The sequence below is a fragment of the Lycium ferocissimum genome, unplaced genomic scaffold (genome assembly GCF_029784015.1).
Source record: "Lycium ferocissimum isolate CSIRO_LF1 unplaced genomic scaffold, AGI_CSIRO_Lferr_CH_V1 ctg594, whole genome shotgun sequence".
NCBI lineage: Eukaryota > Viridiplantae > Streptophyta > Magnoliopsida > Solanales > Solanaceae > Lycium > Lycium ferocissimum.
The window spans coordinates 272303-290841 of NW_026726172.1; the positions used below are offsets into that span (position 1 = coordinate 272303).

The 18539-nt window shown below is 32.8% G+C and overlaps 1 protein-coding gene, 1 long non-coding RNA gene and 1 pseudogene across 2 annotated transcripts; 2 read left to right on the forward strand and 1 right to left on the reverse strand.

The window, feature by feature from the left end:
• Window positions 1-757: 757 nt before the first annotated feature.
• Window positions 758-2192, forward strand: LOC132045056 (xyloglucan endotransglucosylase protein 1-like; annotated as a pseudogene).
• Window positions 2193-7529: 5337 nt separating this feature from the next.
• LOC132045069 (xyloglucan endotransglucosylase protein 1-like) lies at window positions 7530-9357 on the forward strand. Its single transcript, XM_059435587.1, has 3 exons — window positions 7530-7856; window positions 7961-8154; window positions 8712-9357. Exons 1-3 carry the CDS (start codon window positions 7584-7586, stop codon window positions 9112-9114), a joined length of 870 nt encoding a protein of 289 aa, XP_059291570.1. The 5' UTR covers window positions 7530-7583; the 3' UTR covers window positions 9115-9357.
• A 196-nt stretch (window positions 9358-9553) lies between these two features.
• On the reverse strand, window positions 9554-11930 carry LOC132045070 (uncharacterized). The gene is made up of 2 exons (XR_009412344.1): window positions 11580-11930; window positions 9554-9871 (listed from the first exon to the last, which is right to left on the reverse strand). It is a non-coding gene; the product is annotated as an uncharacterized LOC132045070 (long non-coding RNA).
• Window positions 11931-18539: the final 6609 nt, after the last annotated feature.

Genomic DNA, 18539 nt, shown 5'->3' on the forward strand with positions numbered 1-18539 from the left:
AGGATACTAATAAAATGATTAAAGAAACAAGAAAAACAGTAGAGCGATTCTTTGTACTTACGACAAATCCTAAAATCTGTAGTCTTGTATCAGTTTGGTTCTTCTCCTTTTATCCTTCTTCCAACCCGTTCAAGAGTTCTTGAAAATACATTAATTCTTCTTAGATCTGGTGGACATTGTTGATATATATAGTTGAACCTTGACACCTTTTGCTTTGCTCCTCTCATTGGTAATTGCCTTGGAAACACTTCCTTAGACACTTTATCATCCCAACGATGCTTTCTACCACGAGTCTTTGTTTTTGTTTTTGTTAGTTCCACTTCTTCGTTGCTAGGAGAGATATCTCCATCTATATATGCATGTAATCATAATAACTAGTACTATTAAACAAGTATAGTAAAAGGTTTTTTCATCCCACCAGTATAGCTACAAAATAACATTAAGTAATTTGGCTTAAACCAAACGGATAAACTCTCGCAGAGTCGCAGTCACGTGCTCTTCTGTGCTTGCAATAGCTGTATCCTAATGGCAATTAATGGTAATGAAGACTAGTTCTCATTTTCATCTAAAAAACAGAACCCCACACGCTCCATTATTTTTGTTGTCAGTGATTTTGAATAAACTAAGGTTTCCAGCTCACACCTTACTCCAGTAGCCCATACTCCTCTCATAAAAAAACAGATCTTTCTACTATGTTTAGCTTCAAAATACACCTATAAAAAGGCTCCCTAAAACATCACAAGTCAAACACTCCCTTTTCTCTCAAACAACTTCAGCTTGGAAAATGGCTTCTAAATTTTCATCAGCATTGCTTCTTCTTTCAATACTAATGAATATCCAATTACTAGCCTCAGCTGGTAATTTCTACAGAGATGCAGAGGTTACTTGGGGCGAAGGACGCGGTAAAATACAAGAAGGTGGTAGAGGCCTCGCCCTTACTCTTGACAAACTTTCTGGCTCAGGTTTTCAGTCCAAGAATGAATATCTTTTTGGAAGGTTCGATATGCAGCTCAAACTTGTCCCCGGAAATTCCGCTGGCACTGTCACCACTTTTTTCGTAAGTTGCTCTTATTAAATTTGACTCTAATTAATATCTTAATTAATTCTTATATGTCATCTTGCTTATGATGGATTGATCTCTCTTTTTTGTTTTATCAGTTATCTTCACAAGGAGAAGGACACGATGAGATCGATTTCGAGTTCTTGGGCAATGTCTCTGGCCAGCCTTACACAGTCCATACAAACGTATATACACAAGGAAAAGGGAACAAAGAATAGCAATTCCACCTTTGGTTCGACCCGACTTCTGCATTTCACACTTACTCCATTGTCTGGAACCCTCACCGCATAGTGTAAGTTACACTTTCACTTCAAATATATATCTTCTTATATTTCTAGAGATCAACTTCTAAAACATTCGAAGTGTCAAAAGATCTTTTATACAATCAGGTCAACTAAATGATAACTACAGGTAACTAACTGTACATAATATGTGAAAATGGTTACGTAGAAAATAGTACAGATCAACAGCCTGCTATAACATAGAGCATTAAATTATACTGATAGTATCAAAAAATGTTGCAGTTATCTGTGTATATAAGTTAAATTCAAATTCTTGTAGTTCCATTAGTGTACATTTTATCTTATCAATTCTTTTGATATAAACAGGTTCCTAGTAGATAACAGTCCCATCAGAGTATACAACAACCATGAAAGCATTGGAATTCCATTCCCAAAGAGCCAAGCAATGAAAGTATACTGCAGTTTATGGAATGCAGATGAGTGGGCAACACAAGGAGGCAGAGTGAAAACAGATTGGACACTTTCTCCTTTCACTGCTTATTACAGAAATATCAATATTGATGGATGTGCAATGTCATCAGGCACCTCTTCATGTAAGTCCACAAATAATGTTAAGCCATGGCAAACACATGAACTTGATGGTAAAGGAAGGAATAGGCTAAGATGGGTGCAGAGCAGACACATGGTCTACAATTACTGTGCTGATTCAAAGAGATTTCCTCAAGGATTTTCTGCTGAGTGCAAGAGTTCAAGATTTTAAGAGATGAGATTATGAAATTCTTTATTCTTTTGTTCCAATAAAAGTTCTGTTGGTTACTTAGTTGCTATGTAATTGGTATTCTAAGTTTATATCTGTTATGGAATTACATGGTTGCTATAATTTTATGTCATGAAGCATGACTTTTAATGTTCTTACTTGATGAGGGGTGTGTTTGTTGTGAAGGAAAATGCTTTTTTTTTTTTTTTGGAAAATTGTTTTTGAAAAATAAGTGAGTTTCTTACTCATTTTCTGGCATTTGATACATAAGTAAAAATTATTATCCCAAAAACATTTATATATAATTTAGAAAAACATTATGGTGATGGAATGGGATGAGTAGTGAAGTTTGGAAGTAGCAGAGTGGGGGTGGGGAGCAGACAATAGGCTTGAAATGTCACTTATGAAACTTGTTTCGCTACTCCTACTAAGGAGGTCATTTTAAGGAACTATTTCCTAGAAAAAATGTTTTCCAAATTATTTTGACCAACCAAACTTGATAAAGTTTCATACAAACACACGTCTAACCAGTGTAGGTGTAATTTGAATATTTATAACCATGCGAAATTTCTACATTTAGAGTTCTAAATTCTTGTAAGGTATGATAAGGTGAATATTTATAAATAGTACTCCATCTCAAAAAAGAAATTATGAGGGTCAAACGTCAAGTTGTAGACAAAACTATTGAGAAAACGTTCAAATTTATCCTTTTATTATCTTAATTGAACAACTTTGCCATTCGTTGAACTTTTGGTTCATTCATATAGACTTTTAGTGTTAGCAAATCGTTTTGTATTTACGCTTGTCATTAGCGGAACTTCAGCATGAAATGAGGGACTGCAAGTGTCCAAATTCTTCGGGAAAAAAAAAGGGTGCAACTTTTGATTATAGTATAAAAAATTAATCTCACATATTGGAGCTCCATTAGAGGTCAAGGACAAAAATAAGACGTTGTCCTAACGGCAAGGTAATATTAGATTAAAATCTAAAGGTGGAAAAAATTGCTGAATTTCGCATAGTGGACGAATTTGTCCTTTTTCTCAAATGTACTATAAATCACTAGTAGCTTTTATAGTAAAACTATTTTAGGAAATTCTAGTACGAACACTGTTTGACCCTACGTATAGTAATGGTGACAAATAATTTTAGACTGAGGGACCAACAAATAGATGAAATTTTTCAGTTTAGATGTTTATCAATTAGAGATACAATTGTAAGACATACAATTGAGCAGTGCACCCATATGCCAAAGAAATGACAAATTGACTAGTACTAGTACTTTATATTTTATTTTAATTACTATCAAGATGACACAAAAAGTAAAAGAAAATTAAACTTTTGAATTTAATTAATTTTATTCTTTGAGGAGACAAGAACCTATATTTAGAAGATTTTCCCCCTTTCCTAGATCTGATATTGAATGACAAAGAGGACGGATGTCAGTATAAGTGACAAAGAGGACTAATAGGGATCTGATATTGTATTAATTTATCTTATCTCAAAAAGAAGAAGGCAACTTTAAGATGCAATTGGCAGAATAGATCAGTATTATAATTTGATATTTCACATATATAGGAGTAGTACATTTTACAACCAATAAGTTAACCAGACATGGATCTAGTCTAGTCAATAAGACGCTAGACTACTCCCTCCGTTCATTTTTACTTGTTCACTTTAGACTTTTTATATTGTTTAATAAATAATAAATGAAGTACATAATTTATCAATGTACATATATTAATTGATGCATAATTTTATGGATTTGAAAAATAATTTGAAGTGAGTAATTAATACAATGGGTAAAGCAGGAAAAAACAAATTGTCTTCTCTTGATATGCTAAAAGTGACAAGTAAAAGTGAAAATTTATTTTTAAAATCTTTGAATAAGTAAAAGTGAACGGAGGGAGTACTAGATTTCTTGTCCATCTATTTTTATCATAACTTCCCATCAACATATCTTGTCAGTATAAATTTTTTTTTTTTTACTCTTAATCTAGTTTAATCGATTGTTATATGTTATTTATTTTGTTTTTCTTAGATGACTTTTTGAGGGATCTAATAGTATAATAAAATTGTTTACAGTGTTTGTTTATGAAAAATTAACTCATGACAAATTACCGTTAGTATTGGCCTATTGGGTGACTTGCAAAAATATGATCATTTAAGCCGTTATTTAGATTTTGTCCTTGGTTTAATGAGTTGTGTAAACCAGGATCATTAAGAAATGTGGGACATAACTTTGAAATGAGTGTCAAAACATTTTCACAAGTTATATCGAGCCGAAAAATGAAAAATTATGCAATCATAAGTATGGGATGAACCCTAGAATCAGGTGATTCTTGAATTGAAAGAACAAATGAAGAAGATGATGAATGTGAATGGAAACTGAGCTTGAATACTATTCTTGATAGCCTCGTGAGATTAATGATCATCTAGTATTGATTTGGTAATTAGTGTGACATGTGAAAGATAGGAAGATTTGGATAGAAAAGAAACTTATAACCACTTTATGAATTTGAATTGATCAGTTGAACTAGGTTTCCTCGAGTATGAATTATTGGACATCCATTACAAGTTTGTAGATTGAGTTGAATTGGATTCTCGCCGAGCTTTGTTGAGATTGTCATGACAAGGCGAAAGCGAGGTAAGTTAAGTTGTACCTTCCACTAAGGATATTTTTTGCTAAAAGTGCATGAAGTAAGGTCAAGAAAATGTTTCAAATGCTTGTATAATTTCATATGAGCAAACGAGCTACACATTCCATGTTTGAGTTAGTTGCGGAGTCTGTCGCGTTTTGCACCTGTAAACGTATATCTTCTTTTGTGATTTGCACCTTATTCTATTTTTTATTTTATTTTATGATTTGTACCCTAACTTCTTTATTTTCTTGCAAAATAAGTAAACCCCTCTTTTTTTAAAAAAAAAAAAAAATCATATGGGCAAAATTGAAATACAAATAATAATAAAAAGAAATGCCACAAAATTAAAAGAGGAGCTCAATAAATTACGTATTGTCTAAACAAATACGTTGAAACAAATGATAGCACCGTGAAGAGATTAGATGACGAAGTTGGACTAACGTTTCATGTGCAACCTGATTTTAAAGATATTCAATTATTTTCAAGTTATTATTAAAGTGATGTTTTTTCCAAAATATATGCATGATATATCTATGGGCTAAATAAATCTAACACTTGACGACTTATGAAGTTTCTATGAGATTAAATATGAGATTTGCGTTAAAATTTCATGTTTCTATATTTAACTTGATTTCAATAACATGAAATTGTTTTCAAGTTGATGATGAGATTTGCATGTTAATTATGTTTAAAATTCTCATGGGCTAAATATGCCAACCTCTTGATGTTTAAAGGACCTAAAATTGGTCAAATAATGATATTAAATGTTTTTAGGAGAACCTTAATACCGAGAGGGCATTCATTTTCAAAAGTTGAAATATTTGAAAAGGGGATAGTAATAGAGAACTAGAAGCGGACCTAGAAGTTTGGTTACATATTCACGTGAAATCAACAACTTTTTTCTTCAGTTTATTATGTATATATATTGACAAATCTACCAAATATTTGAATTTGCATCCAGTTATTATTGTAGTATTAACTTTGAGATCATTATAGGAATTCATAAATTTCAAATCCCGGATCTGTCATTGAACCACTGGAACAATAGGTAAGAGGTAAAATTTATTAGCATTCTCAGTTTACATCAAAATTTATTATTACTTTTTCCAAATTCATCTTTATTTCTTTATAGTTTAGTTAATGAAGTATTAATTAAATGAGACGTTCAAGAGAAGAATGAAGTATAATCAACAAATTAGATACATTTATGATAGAGAAAATTTGAATAATTAAAAGGCGATACGAGATTGATCAATGTTCGTTCGGATGAAATTATGTTTTGGTTAATTATTTTCTTGGCACATGACTTCTGACTAAGCTTATGTTCTCATCCCAGCAAGCATCTCGAGAGTTTATAATTATGGATCTAGAAATTAATTAGCATCCTAGAAATAATGAAAATACTGCCCACCACATTGTCATATATATATATATATATATATGCACTATGCACTACTTAATGCTTATGCTCCATTATTTTCATGATTCATTTGGTGAGTAAGTGTTTGGACTCCTTTTCGTATTGAACACCGCCATGAATTATTTTGTACCAAATGTTTGGTATAGCCATTTATTGTTGGTTGAGATGCTTCCATAATTTCTTTTGCACCGTGAGTTTAAGTTTTACGTGTAAAATTTTAATTTACACTAAGCATGTTGATAACATGTAAAAGAGAGGAATCCTATGTTTGGGCTAGCTAGTTAAATTACACATTTACACTAGAATCTATTTGCAGTGTAAGTGGATATTTTACTTATGGATAACGACGCTTCCCTTAGTTATCAGTAAATTCTGATTTTAATCCTTGTGATATTTGATTAAATATATTTAATTAACTTTCCCTTTGCTTGTGAATATTCACAAATATACCTGAAGTATTAAGTAATACTATTTGTAAAGTAAGTCTTTACGTATTATTTTTCATAATTTGCCACTCATATATAAACTTTTTCTTAGAAAGATTGGTCAATTGATAAAATTGCCTCTTACATGATTTCATCAAACATAAAATGCTACTTTCACTAAGTATTTCTTGATGAGACATCGGTCATTGAAATAATGATGTTTAGTCAATTATTTATGGCACATGACTTCAGTTGAAGCTACCGCTCTATCCATTATTTACAATTTTATATCTATACAGTTTGTTAGGCACTACTAATTATGCTGCAAGTCTCAAGTTTTGAAGAGTCTGGATCTCTTTTATTTCATACACCGCCGTGAATTATTTGGTTCCATATGTTTGGTATAGCTAATTATTTGATTGAGATGCTTCTATAAGCATGCCATGGACCACCAAAGATGGTGGTGGATTCTCCATCCTTAATCACGTTGTCGGGTTCGAGCCCTGAAAATGGAGTCGCCTTTGATAGGAAGTGTTTTACCCTCCAAAGCAAGACGCCCTGACACGAAATTAGTTGGATCGCAAAGACGGTATTCTTGGCATAGACTGATGATTAAATGTACTTATGTTTAGCCTTTTTACACCATATTTAACTATAGTACATATCTCCTCTCATTCTTGCTCAAAATGACTAGTAACAAGTAGTAGAGTTTTTTCATCCCAACAGTATTGGTAAATCAATAACAAAACAAAATTTGGCTAAAAGAGAACCAAGAAATTAAACTCACGTAATCACATGCCCTTCTGTGTTTAGCAATAGCTGTATCCTAATGGCAATTAATGGTAATGAAGACTAGATCTAATTTTCATCTAAAAAGCAGAACCCCACACGCTCCAATGATTTTGAATAAACTAAGGTTTCCAGCTCACATCCCTTGCCATATTGGTTCAAAATACACCTATAAAAGGGCTCCTTAACCAAATTAATAGCATCATCATTCACACTCTTCCTTCTTCTCTTGAGCAATTTCAGCTTGAAAAATGACTTCTAAGTTTTCATCAGCATTGCTTCTTCTTTCAATACTACTGAGTATCCAGTTACTAGTCTCAGCTGGTAATTTCTATAGAGATGCAGAGATTACTTGGGGCGAAGGACGGGGTAAAATACAAGAAGGTGGTAGAGGCCTCGCCCTCACTCTTGATAAACTTTCAGGCTCTGGTTTCCAATCCAAGAATGAGTTCCTTTTTGGAAGGTTCGATATGCAACTTAAGCTTGTCCCTGGAAACTCAGCTGGCACTGTCACCACTTTCTTTGTAAGTTTCTCTTATTAAATTGAATCCTAATTATATCCTAATTCCTAATATTATGTCATTATGCTCATGGATTAACGTTCTTTCTTTTCTTTGTTGTCCATCAGTTATCTTCACAAGGAGAAGGACATGATGAGATCGATTTCGAGTTCTTGGGCAATGTCTCTGGTCAGCCTTACACAGTCCATACCAATGTGTATACACAAGGAAAAGGAAACAAAGAACAACAATTCCACCTTTGGTTCGACCCAACTGCTGCCTTTCACACTTACACCATTGTATGGAACCCTCACCGCATAGTGTAAGTTAAACAAATCAATTCAAATATTTATCTTCTTAGTGTTATAGTATGAAGTAGCAGTCAGCCTTTTGGAAAGAATTGCTTCAACCGAGAATTGATCCCTCGCTTCTCATATGGGGCGCACAAAACTTACTGCCTCGGAACCAAAGCGCCCATCAGACCTTTTTGTTTATGGGTGCTCAACGATTCATTATAGCAGTTTTACAATATTTTCTGTCTCAATATACACAATTTGCGTCAGGGTTGATGGGTGCTCAAGCACCCGGCACCTACAACGTGGATCCCGCCCCTGCGTCTTCCTATATTTCTAGAGTTCAACTTCTAAACACTTGAAGTGTCAAAAGTATTTTTCATACATTATCAGGTCAACTAAAAGATAACTACAGGTAACTATTGTTCATAAGAAGTGAAACTAGTTACCTGGAATATAATACAGATCAACGACCTGCTATAGTAGATTAAATTACACCAGCTTATCAGCATATATAAGTTAATCCAAATTTTAGTATTTCTATTAATTTTACGTATTATCTTACCAACTCTTTTGATATAACCAGGTTCTTAGTAGACAACAGTCCCATTAGAGTATACAACAACCATGAAAGCATTGGAATTCCATTCCCAAAGAACCAAGCAATGAAAGTATACTGCAGCTTGTGGAATGCAGATGAGTGGGCAACCCAAGGAGGCAGAGTTAAGACAGATTGGACATTAGCTCCTTTCACTGCCTATTACAGAAACATCAATATAGACGGTTGTGCAGTGTCATCCGGCACCTCTTCATGTAAGTCCATTGGTTCAGCAAACAACGCAAAGCCATGGCAAACACATGAACTCAATGCTATGGGCAGGAATAGGCTCCGATGGGTGCAAAGCAGACACATGGTTTACAACTACTGTGCTGATTCTAAGAGGTTTCCTCAAGGCTTTTCTGAAGAGTGCAAGCGTTCAAGGTTTTAATGAGATGAGATCTCTTAATCCAGTATCCGAGGTTCATGCATAAAATGCTAGTTTCTGGGATTGGTTGCTGAAGTTTAAACAAGACAAGTGTGAAATTTTTTATTCGTTGTACCAATAAAAGTTTTGTTGGTTCTTGACTTTGTTGCTGAATTATATTATTCATCTCTGTAATAGAAAGTGTATGGTTACTTTCTTTTGTTAATAAAGTTATGTGATATGATAAAGCATGATCTTTGATGTCCTTACTCAGTGTATATGAGTATTTTTATAGAAATTGGTAGTTTTCAACATTTATAATACATAGATAGATGAATTTTAGTTTAAAAATCATAAATTAGGAAGATACAAAAAGTCTAAATTACATCAATGAAATCAACGAAAAAACTAACCTCGAGTGTATTCAGACGTTATCCTTTCCAGTGATCATAAACCTGCAAGCTAATTGGCAGTGATTCTGGATTGAAATTTGGAATCCAGAAGAATTGATAGGTAAATATCTTCAAATACAAAACTCAGTAGCTTTAATATTCAAAAAGAAATCCATGCACTATGGATCCAACTACATGTATTTGTCAAAATGATACAAAGAATGATATGCTTATGCTGCGCGGACCGATGGCTTCATTCCCAACGTAAGTAACAATGTACTTATGAGTTCACATACTTCAGGACAGCATGATAGCAAGCTCGACTAGGTTTACAAAATGAAAATTTTAAAACCGTTAAAGCAAGCGTTACTCCCACTTCTCCATCTCGCCTGTAGGAGACATAACAAGAGAGTCCGTTATGATCTTTTTGAGAGAGATGCAAGGAGCAAGGTTGATAATATGGATGAAAATCTGTCTCTAGAAATTTCATTAATAAGGCTTTAAATGGCCAAATAAACAAAATAGTACACTCTTCCTATTAAAGTTTCAGACTCTTACTACAAATAAGAAATTGAATATTCTAGTAAATCAAATATTAGATTCCTCCTAAACAACTAATTATTCTAGAAAATTGTAGCAGTAACAGATGCAACATCCACAGAGTAAAAAACCACAAGAAGAAACCACCACTGGTCCAGGCACCAATGTATTTAACAATTGAAAAGGATTATTTCATTCCAAAATACACAAATAAATAGATAATGCACCCATAAAGGACTGTTATCGCCATCATTTTCAGAAATTCCAAAAACCATCAGGGGTTGAAGCGTTACACGCTTGTTTCAATTTGCACCTAAAGGTAGAGGTAAGGTCTGTGTACATCCTACCCTCCCCAGACCCCACTTGTGGGAGTACACTGGGTATGTTGTTGTTGTTGCCTGCTGGCCTCCTCCTGGCTCCCACACCCCATCCAGGTTATTCCCACCAATAGCTAATTTTATCTTACAAGATGTTTAAAATAACAGATTGCATTTTTTTCGGCTTTTAGGTTCTATTGAAGGCCTGCAGGTACTCAGCAAGTTTTTCCAGCCTGTCCAAAAAAAATTCCACAACACGAACGAAAACAACTTCCTGTATACTCCCTCTAACCCAAGTTATTGATGCACCTTCTTTTTAAGTCTGTATCACTTCTTACGTTTATATATATAGACCCAATTTAACTTTAGACTTTATATTGACCTTTAATGAGATGAATTATAACCAAACAAATAACTATGACTTATTTTATACCACAAGATTCAAAAGTCCTTCTTTCTTTTTTAAACTCGGGACCCGGTTAAAATCCATCACATAAATCAGAACGGAGGGAGTATTAGTTATGCTTTGAAGATAACCTGCAAACAATCAGATACATGTGATGCCTATTTGTTCAAGTCCAACTCCTAAAACCAAAGGAGAAGTTCATTATGCCTCAAAAGTCCAACTCCTAAAACAAAGAATTAACACTGAATTATCTTCAACAAAAAAGAATTAACACTGAATTACACAAATATGTCAAACATTCCTACAACTGATCTGACTTCCACATGCTCCTCTTTTCATCAAACCACGAAGAGAGACTCCTTAAATTTCCCATTTAGAAAAAAGTTTCAAGAAAATTAGCAAAATTAACCGCAAAACAAAACATATTTCAACCCGCAATGGGTCTGACCTCATTTTACAAGAAATGTTCAAATATAAATACTCCCTCCATCCAAAATTAGTTATCATATTTAGCTTCTCGAGAGTCAACTTGACTCATTTTTTTAAGCTAAATTAAACTATATCAACTCAATATTTTGCAATTAAAATTTAGATATTCAACAACTACACAAAAAATACTGCAACTTGCAATATTTCTCATGTCAATATGACGAAAAACTCAGTTCAGAATGCTGCGTCAAAATTCACATAATTTTAACTCTCGAAAAGCAAAATATCACAACTAATTTGGAACAGATGGGAGTAACAAATAAGAAAAGTTTCCTGAATATATCCATTTTCAAGCTTAAGAAACAATTCAAAGCAAAATAAATAGATAAATAAATAGTGAATTACCTTTGGGAGAGAAAAAACCACCTTCCCAAAGAATGTTGTGGCAATGCCATGGCCATGAACTTTGGTTGTTCCAAAATCTAATTTGGTAAAGGGTCTTCAAAGGGACTGAGAGACAGTGAAAAAAAGTACAATTTTCTTACATTGGACAGTTCCATTTTATTTGTCTTTCTTTTGTTTCCTCTTTAGAGACAAGTTTCAAAATTACACCTCTCTCTCTCTTTTTTTTTTTTTTGGCTGAGGTTCCTTGTGGGGTTTAGAAGGGGTTTTTTGAGATGCACGAAGTACGAGGAACAGGGAAGTAAGGGTCCCAAGTACAGATGAATAAGTTGAAGCGGCTAACACTTCGGCGCTTCCGCTTTCACAAATATCTTGATCTTAAATTATTTATCGCTTTTTTATTTTACACGTTTTTTAAAATTTAATTAGAAAGGTTATTTGATTAACTTTATTTTTATTTATATATAACTTATAATTTCTCTCCATTAAATGTTTACTCTATTGATGTGTAATCTCCATTAATAACAAAATTCTACTAAGGATACAATGGAAAAAAATAATTAATTGTACCTTAAACTTTTAAAACGATAAATAATTTGAGACGATTGTTTTTAATAATCACAACAAAAAATATGAGATGGGGGGAAGTACAAGTGAATATAATCTCATAAAAATGTTAACATCTTACCCCTCTGTTTCACTTTACTTGTCTCAATTTGGTTTAGCAAGAATTTTTAAAAAGTAAAAAAAAAAATGTAATTTTAATTATATATATATATATATATATATATATACCCCGTGGAATCCGAATTTTGTGTTCTAAAATTATCATATGAAATATTAAAATTAAATATGAAAAATAAATTTAAAAAGTAAGACACATAAATTGAAACAAAAGGAATACTTATTATAATCTTTATTTAATTTTGTAACAATCTTGTTAGTCAATAAGAACAAATCTAATTATTAAGCCATTTTTATGATGACAATCACATTTTTTGAATTGAAATATTAATAGCTTTTTGACGAATGGAACAGAATGAACATCTATAATTCATATATATCCTTGTTTTGAATTATGATAAATGATTGCAGCAGCAACAATCCTGCTTTTGAGTGATACAACATCAACAGTTTAGGAAAAAACTATTAACAGGAGGGCAGTAAGATATGGATTCTGTTATTTCATAGAATTTGTTTTATTATTTGAAAACAATTGTCAACAAAACTCCTGCAGCTTAAGAGGAGCACTAACAGCACTATATACATCAATCTACAATCAATTAACATTAAAAAAAGTAGAAGAAAAAACTAGTAATTAAGCCCAACATAACCAATGAGGCATGAGCCATCAAAATTGTAAAAATCCAAAACTTGGTCAGACAAAAATTAAACTCAACTTGTTGAAACTTGAAACAAACTCTTGCTTTATAGTTTTCTTCCATATCGAAGATAGCACAAAATTGTGGCTGCAACTACGCTTACAGTACCAACAATAACACTTTTAGTAGTCAAATTTTCCAACTTCTTGTCCAATTTTGCAACTTTACTAATCATTTCTCGTAACCTTTGTTGCAATTCATCTTTTACACTTTCCCACTCTTCATTATTTATCATCAAAACACCCTGTAATTCCTCAACTTGCCTTGTTAGACCCCTAATTTCACTTTCCTTCACTTCTACTTCAACTCGTCGATCATTTTCTCTTTTCTCCAATTTCTCAATTTCCATCAGTAACACATTCTTTTCACTCTCGATCGTACTCAATTTCGTACTCATCTCATTTTCGCTATTCTTTAAGTCCTCCATAATAGCCTTAAGTCGCGATAGCTCTGAATTCGACTCCTTGAGATTGTTCAGAGCAGTTAAAAGATCATTCTGCATTCGAGAAAATTCATCCATTCTTTTATTTGAAAAAGGTTCGATAATAGTATTCAATTAATAAAGAAACTGAAAGTAATAGTTGAAAATTTGAGAAATTGTAAGTTCAATAACCCACAAAATAGTAAGTTTAAAATGTGAATTGATTTTGTTTTGATTTTCGTTGGTAGTTATATTTTTCTTTGGTGACTGTTGTAAGAATAAGAATAACCGATAGTTAAAAGTAATAATGAATGAAAGGAAAAGTTCTCTCTTGTAATTTTTTTAATACTTTATCTACAATGTTTGTTTTGAGTTAGTTTTAAAAGTAATCTTCAATTGTGGCATGACTTGATTGAAGAAACGAACTAAGTTCCACGTCTCATTTGGACATGTACTAAGCGTTCTTCAAAACGGATAGTCTAATTGCCGTCAAACACATTTTCAATCTCTCTTTATGTAATTTTTCCCACTAAGTTACTTTATCTACAATGGTTGTTTTGATTTTCATCTAGTTTTTGGAGTCTGGTACCTATATTGGGATCCGACTAATTCAGATTTCTATTGGAAAGTCCACTTTGAGGGATAAAGTGCGTCTATGCCCACATTGAGACTTGACTAATCCGGATTCACATTGAAAAGTCCTACTTTGAGGAATAAACCGCTCTCTAACAAAAGCGACTTTATTCCTAGAGTTCCAACAAAAGAACTCTAGTTAAACATGAATAATTACTTACTATCTTACCATAAACTTTGGTGATACTTTACCCATCGTTTAATTAAGTTACATTATATCTTATTCTAAATTGTGAATTAAGTCTATTTATTGTACAAATGGGTAATCCTTTTATGAGTTTGTTGTAAAATCATATCGAGCCTATTTTTCATAATTGTGATGTCAATATTGCATGCAGTAAGTGTGTATTTAAGTTCCACCATCTCTTTTTTCTATACTCATGTTAAATATTATATTCGTCCTTAGAAAAAAATCACCTAAGATTTAAATTATCTATAGAAATAAACATATTTCTATGTTGGTTTCATTCGATTTTTCCTTGTTCAAACTAAAATCAGACCAAATCAAACCAAATATATACATATTGAGTTTTAAAGTCGGGTTGATTTGATTTTCTGTTTAATTTGATTTTTCGGTATTTTTTGAATATCCCTAGTTGGGAAGTGGCAAATTATGGCGCTAATTAATTCAATTAGATTAATTGCTTCTCTGTTAGCAAAATAAGGGCAATATAGTCTATTCTTTTGTGACAGCAAGGATAGTTCTAAGCGGAACTATTAACAATTTTTTATTACGATGATGTTCTTACGAAGTTATTGAGTGAAAACCACCATAATGATGATTGCTAAGTTCGGAGTACGAGAATTAAAATACTTAATTTTTAATATAAATTCGGGTAATGATTCTTCGAACTAAGAACTAGCACTAAGAATATTAAAAGTTCTGCTTCAGAGAGATATAACATCAACAGTTTAGGCAATAAAAACTACTAAGAAAAAAGCAACAAGATACGAATTCGATTAATCAACAGAATACAAAACTACATATCCATTAATTCAATGATTAAGCACAGCTACACCAACAGACCTTGTTTTCTTATTTGAAGGAAAACAATTATCAACAAAATTCCTGCACACTAAAGAAAGAGTACTAACAACAAAATGTACATATATCAATCTAAGTAAACCTAAGTAGTAATAACGCCCAACATAACCAAAGAGCAATCAAAATTGTAAAATACAAAAACTTGATCAGACAAAAAACTCAACTTAATGAGATGTTAAAAAAAATCCCTTAAGTTACGTTTTTCTTCCATCTCGATGATAACACAAGACACCAATAGTAATTGCAACAACTACGGATGTAGCCACCATTGGCCACTCTACGTTTACACCAAATAATTGATGTATATTTTCCTCAACAAGCCTTTGGGAAATCACGTTTTCCTGAATCTCCAATTTTTCCTCCAATTCAGAGACTTTAGTTAGCATTTCTTTAACCCTCTTGGACAACTCGTCCTTCAACATATAAATCATGTCCTTCTCCTTTTGCCACTCGTTGTCTTTTATCACATCGTCGTCTAGTTCCTCAAGCTTTTGCTTCAGGCCCCAAATTTCTCTCTCCTTTAGTTCTAATATAACTCTTTGATGATTTCCAGTTGCTTCTAACTTCTCAATTTTCATTAGTAACGAATGCATTTCGCGCTCCAATGAGGCTATCTTCTGATTCAGATCAAACTCCACATCCTCATCTGCCATATTTAACCTGAAAATGGTTGGACAAAATTCGACTCAATCTGTTAATTGAGTAACTGAAAGTAGTCGTTAGGAATTGAAAAAAAAAAAAAAAAAAGAATTAACTACTACTAATTAGAAATTTATTTCCAAGAAATGAAACGCAAAGAAACTAGAGCAATGATGAAAGTTATTACTACAATGCAAGTTCTTTAACTTGTCACAGGACAGTTCAATAACCAAGATATCCTAATTCAAATTCAAAAGCAGTGTACAAACTGGAAATTAGCCTCTGTCATTTAATCTATGCGAAACAATAAAAATACAACTATATTTTCTTTTGAGCCACACACAAACATAAAGTTTTTTTTTTTTTCAAACTCCTTAAAATTATGAAGGGGAAACAAGAAAGAAAATGAAATGAAAAAGAAGTAAAAAAAGAAACCTTTATTGATGACCCTTGACGAGAGAAATGAGGAATGTGAATTAAATTTGGTTTTGAATTATGTTGGAAGTTAGTTATTTTTGTCTGGTGAATGCTGAGGAATTAATGAATATCGAATGAAAGGAAACGATGTGTCTACTATTTTTGGATAATAACTGGCGGGCTTAACTGTCCCTAAAAGGTCGCAACGGTATAGCCCAATTGCCCCTTAAACGCCGCTTTAGCTTTTTCTTTATTTTTCCCAATTTTGTTCAAAGAAAAAAGAAAGAACCTTTGATTAGAGAAAAAATTATAATTTTGAATTTGGTGTATTTGACGTTATATTTTTAATTAAGAATTCACGTGTATGCATATGTTGAATTAGACCAAACACGCACCGCCGTCTTATTTGAGTTTCAAATCTTAATTTAATTCATCATTTAAGGGCTAAAAAGATGTCATTCCTCGCTGGTGTCATCGTTGAGAGGGGGAACGGGAAACTCTAAGAAGAGAATTCTGGGCATAAAAAAAATAAAAAATAAAAATTGAAGAGCTTAAGAATGATGCTAATAATTTTGTTTTTTTATAAGCTTAGAACTTTATGGAAAGAATTAGGGCAAGCTTACAAAGATGAGGAAGCTTATTGGAAACAAAAATCTAGAGCTTTATGGCTTCAAGAAGGGTATAAGAATACTTCTTTCTTCCAGATGAAAATTATTCAGAGACGCAAATGTAATAGCATCAAAGGGTTTGCTTGGGTGGAAATTGGGTGTCGGAAAAAGTTGACATTAGTAGAAAAGTAGAAAAATTTTATGCAAATTTATTCACTACTTCTAGACCAACAAATCTTGATCCCATTTTGAATATTATTCCTCCCTTGGTTGACGATTTGATAAACCAAAGTCTCATTAGTGAGGTGTCTGATGAGGAAGTGAAAAATGCAGTTTTCGACATGCATCCCTTAAAGGCTTCGGGAATAGATGGAATGGAATGACTTCCTTCTTTTTTCAAAATTATTAGAATATCCTATCCACTGATATTATTGCTGCCGATAAAAGATTTTTTCATTCAGGATATTTTTTACCTTCTTGGAATCAAACTCTCATTACTTTAATCCCGAAAGTGAAGAATCCTAGTATTATTAGTCAGTTTAGACCTATTAGCTTATGTTTTAAGATATATAAAATAATCACTAAGATTATTATAGCCAGAATGAAGCAATATTTGCCTAGTATTATTTTTTCTAATCAATCTGCCTTTGTAGGTAGTAGGCAAATTGTTGATAATATAGTCTTAGCACACGAGTGTATCCATATGTTAAAAAATAAGAGGAGAAGAAATAATAAGTATATGGCTTTGAAGTTGGACATGGCAGAAGCTTATTATAGAGTGGAGTGGATATATTTCCAAAAGTTGTTTTTGCAAATCGGCTTTCATAATATTTTTGTTAGTTGGATTATGCTGTATCACTACTCCTACTTACAGATTTAATCTAAATGGTGAATTGCTGGGTTTGTTAAGCCGAGTAGAGGTTTAAGACAAGGTGACCCTTTGTCACCATACCTGTTTATATTATGTGTTGAAGGATTTACTAGACTTTTGAACCAAGCTGAGGGTCGAAGCGAGATACAGGGAATGGTGCTTAGCATAGAGTAGAGTAGCCGTTGATGGCTGCATCAGCAGTTTCAACCATGTTTTGGATTTCATAATTTTGATGGCTCATTCGTTATGTTGTTATTACTACTTAAAAGTTCTGTTGGTGTAACATTCTAGAATGAAACTTTGCATGTTAAACAATACTTTTACATCTTTACACTGACAAAAAACATGAAACCCACATGGCTATGAACCCCACGTAGACGGATTCTTTACCCACCACATTAAATAGCCATTTTCGACTTTAAATAAGAACTAACCTTGATGAGCTATTCTTTTAATCCTTCAAAAACGAGTTGGAAAGTCTCAGTTGTTTGCTTGAAATCGCTGGAAGAAGAGGAGAGGAGATGGGTGAGATTAGGGCTTTTTAATCGTACAATGAAAGAGGGGGAGGGAAATAGGAATTGGATCTGGGTGGGTGGGGTGAACGGGTCGGGTTTTGGTTTATAATAGGATTTATTTTGAGCTGGTTTTATTAAATGACGTGGACCAATAATTTGATGTCACGTGTTATATTTGGTATTTTAAAACCACCGTTAATGAAAAATGGCATGGATGAGCTATTTTGGTAACGGCGATGACGTAAATGATACAAACTATTAACGAGTGACATAAATGAGCCATTTCAGATAGTTCGATGACATATTTGAGCATTTTCCTTAAATTAAATAGGTGGACTCATCCTTAATGTCTTTTAATTTCTTAGTGAAATTGAGAACCAATAGAGGCCCTACATACCTTATCTTTTATGCCAGATGGGAGCTGTTTACTCA

What these genes read in the sequence shown, in the direction of transcription:
- LOC132045069 (XM_059435587.1), top strand. Translation starts at nt 7,584, where the DNA reads ATGACTTCTAAGTTTTCATCAGCATTGCTTCTTCTTTCAATACTACTG. An exon ending in GCACTGTCACCACTTTCTTT is followed by an intron (nt 7,857 to 7,960) that starts GTAAGTTTCTCT and finishes GTTGTCCATCAG; the next exon opens with TTATCTTCACAAGGAGAAGG. An exon ending in TGGAACCCTCACCGCATAGT is followed by an intron (nt 8,155 to 8,711) that starts GTAAGTTAAACA and finishes TGATATAACCAG; the next exon opens with GTTCTTAGTAGACAACAGTC.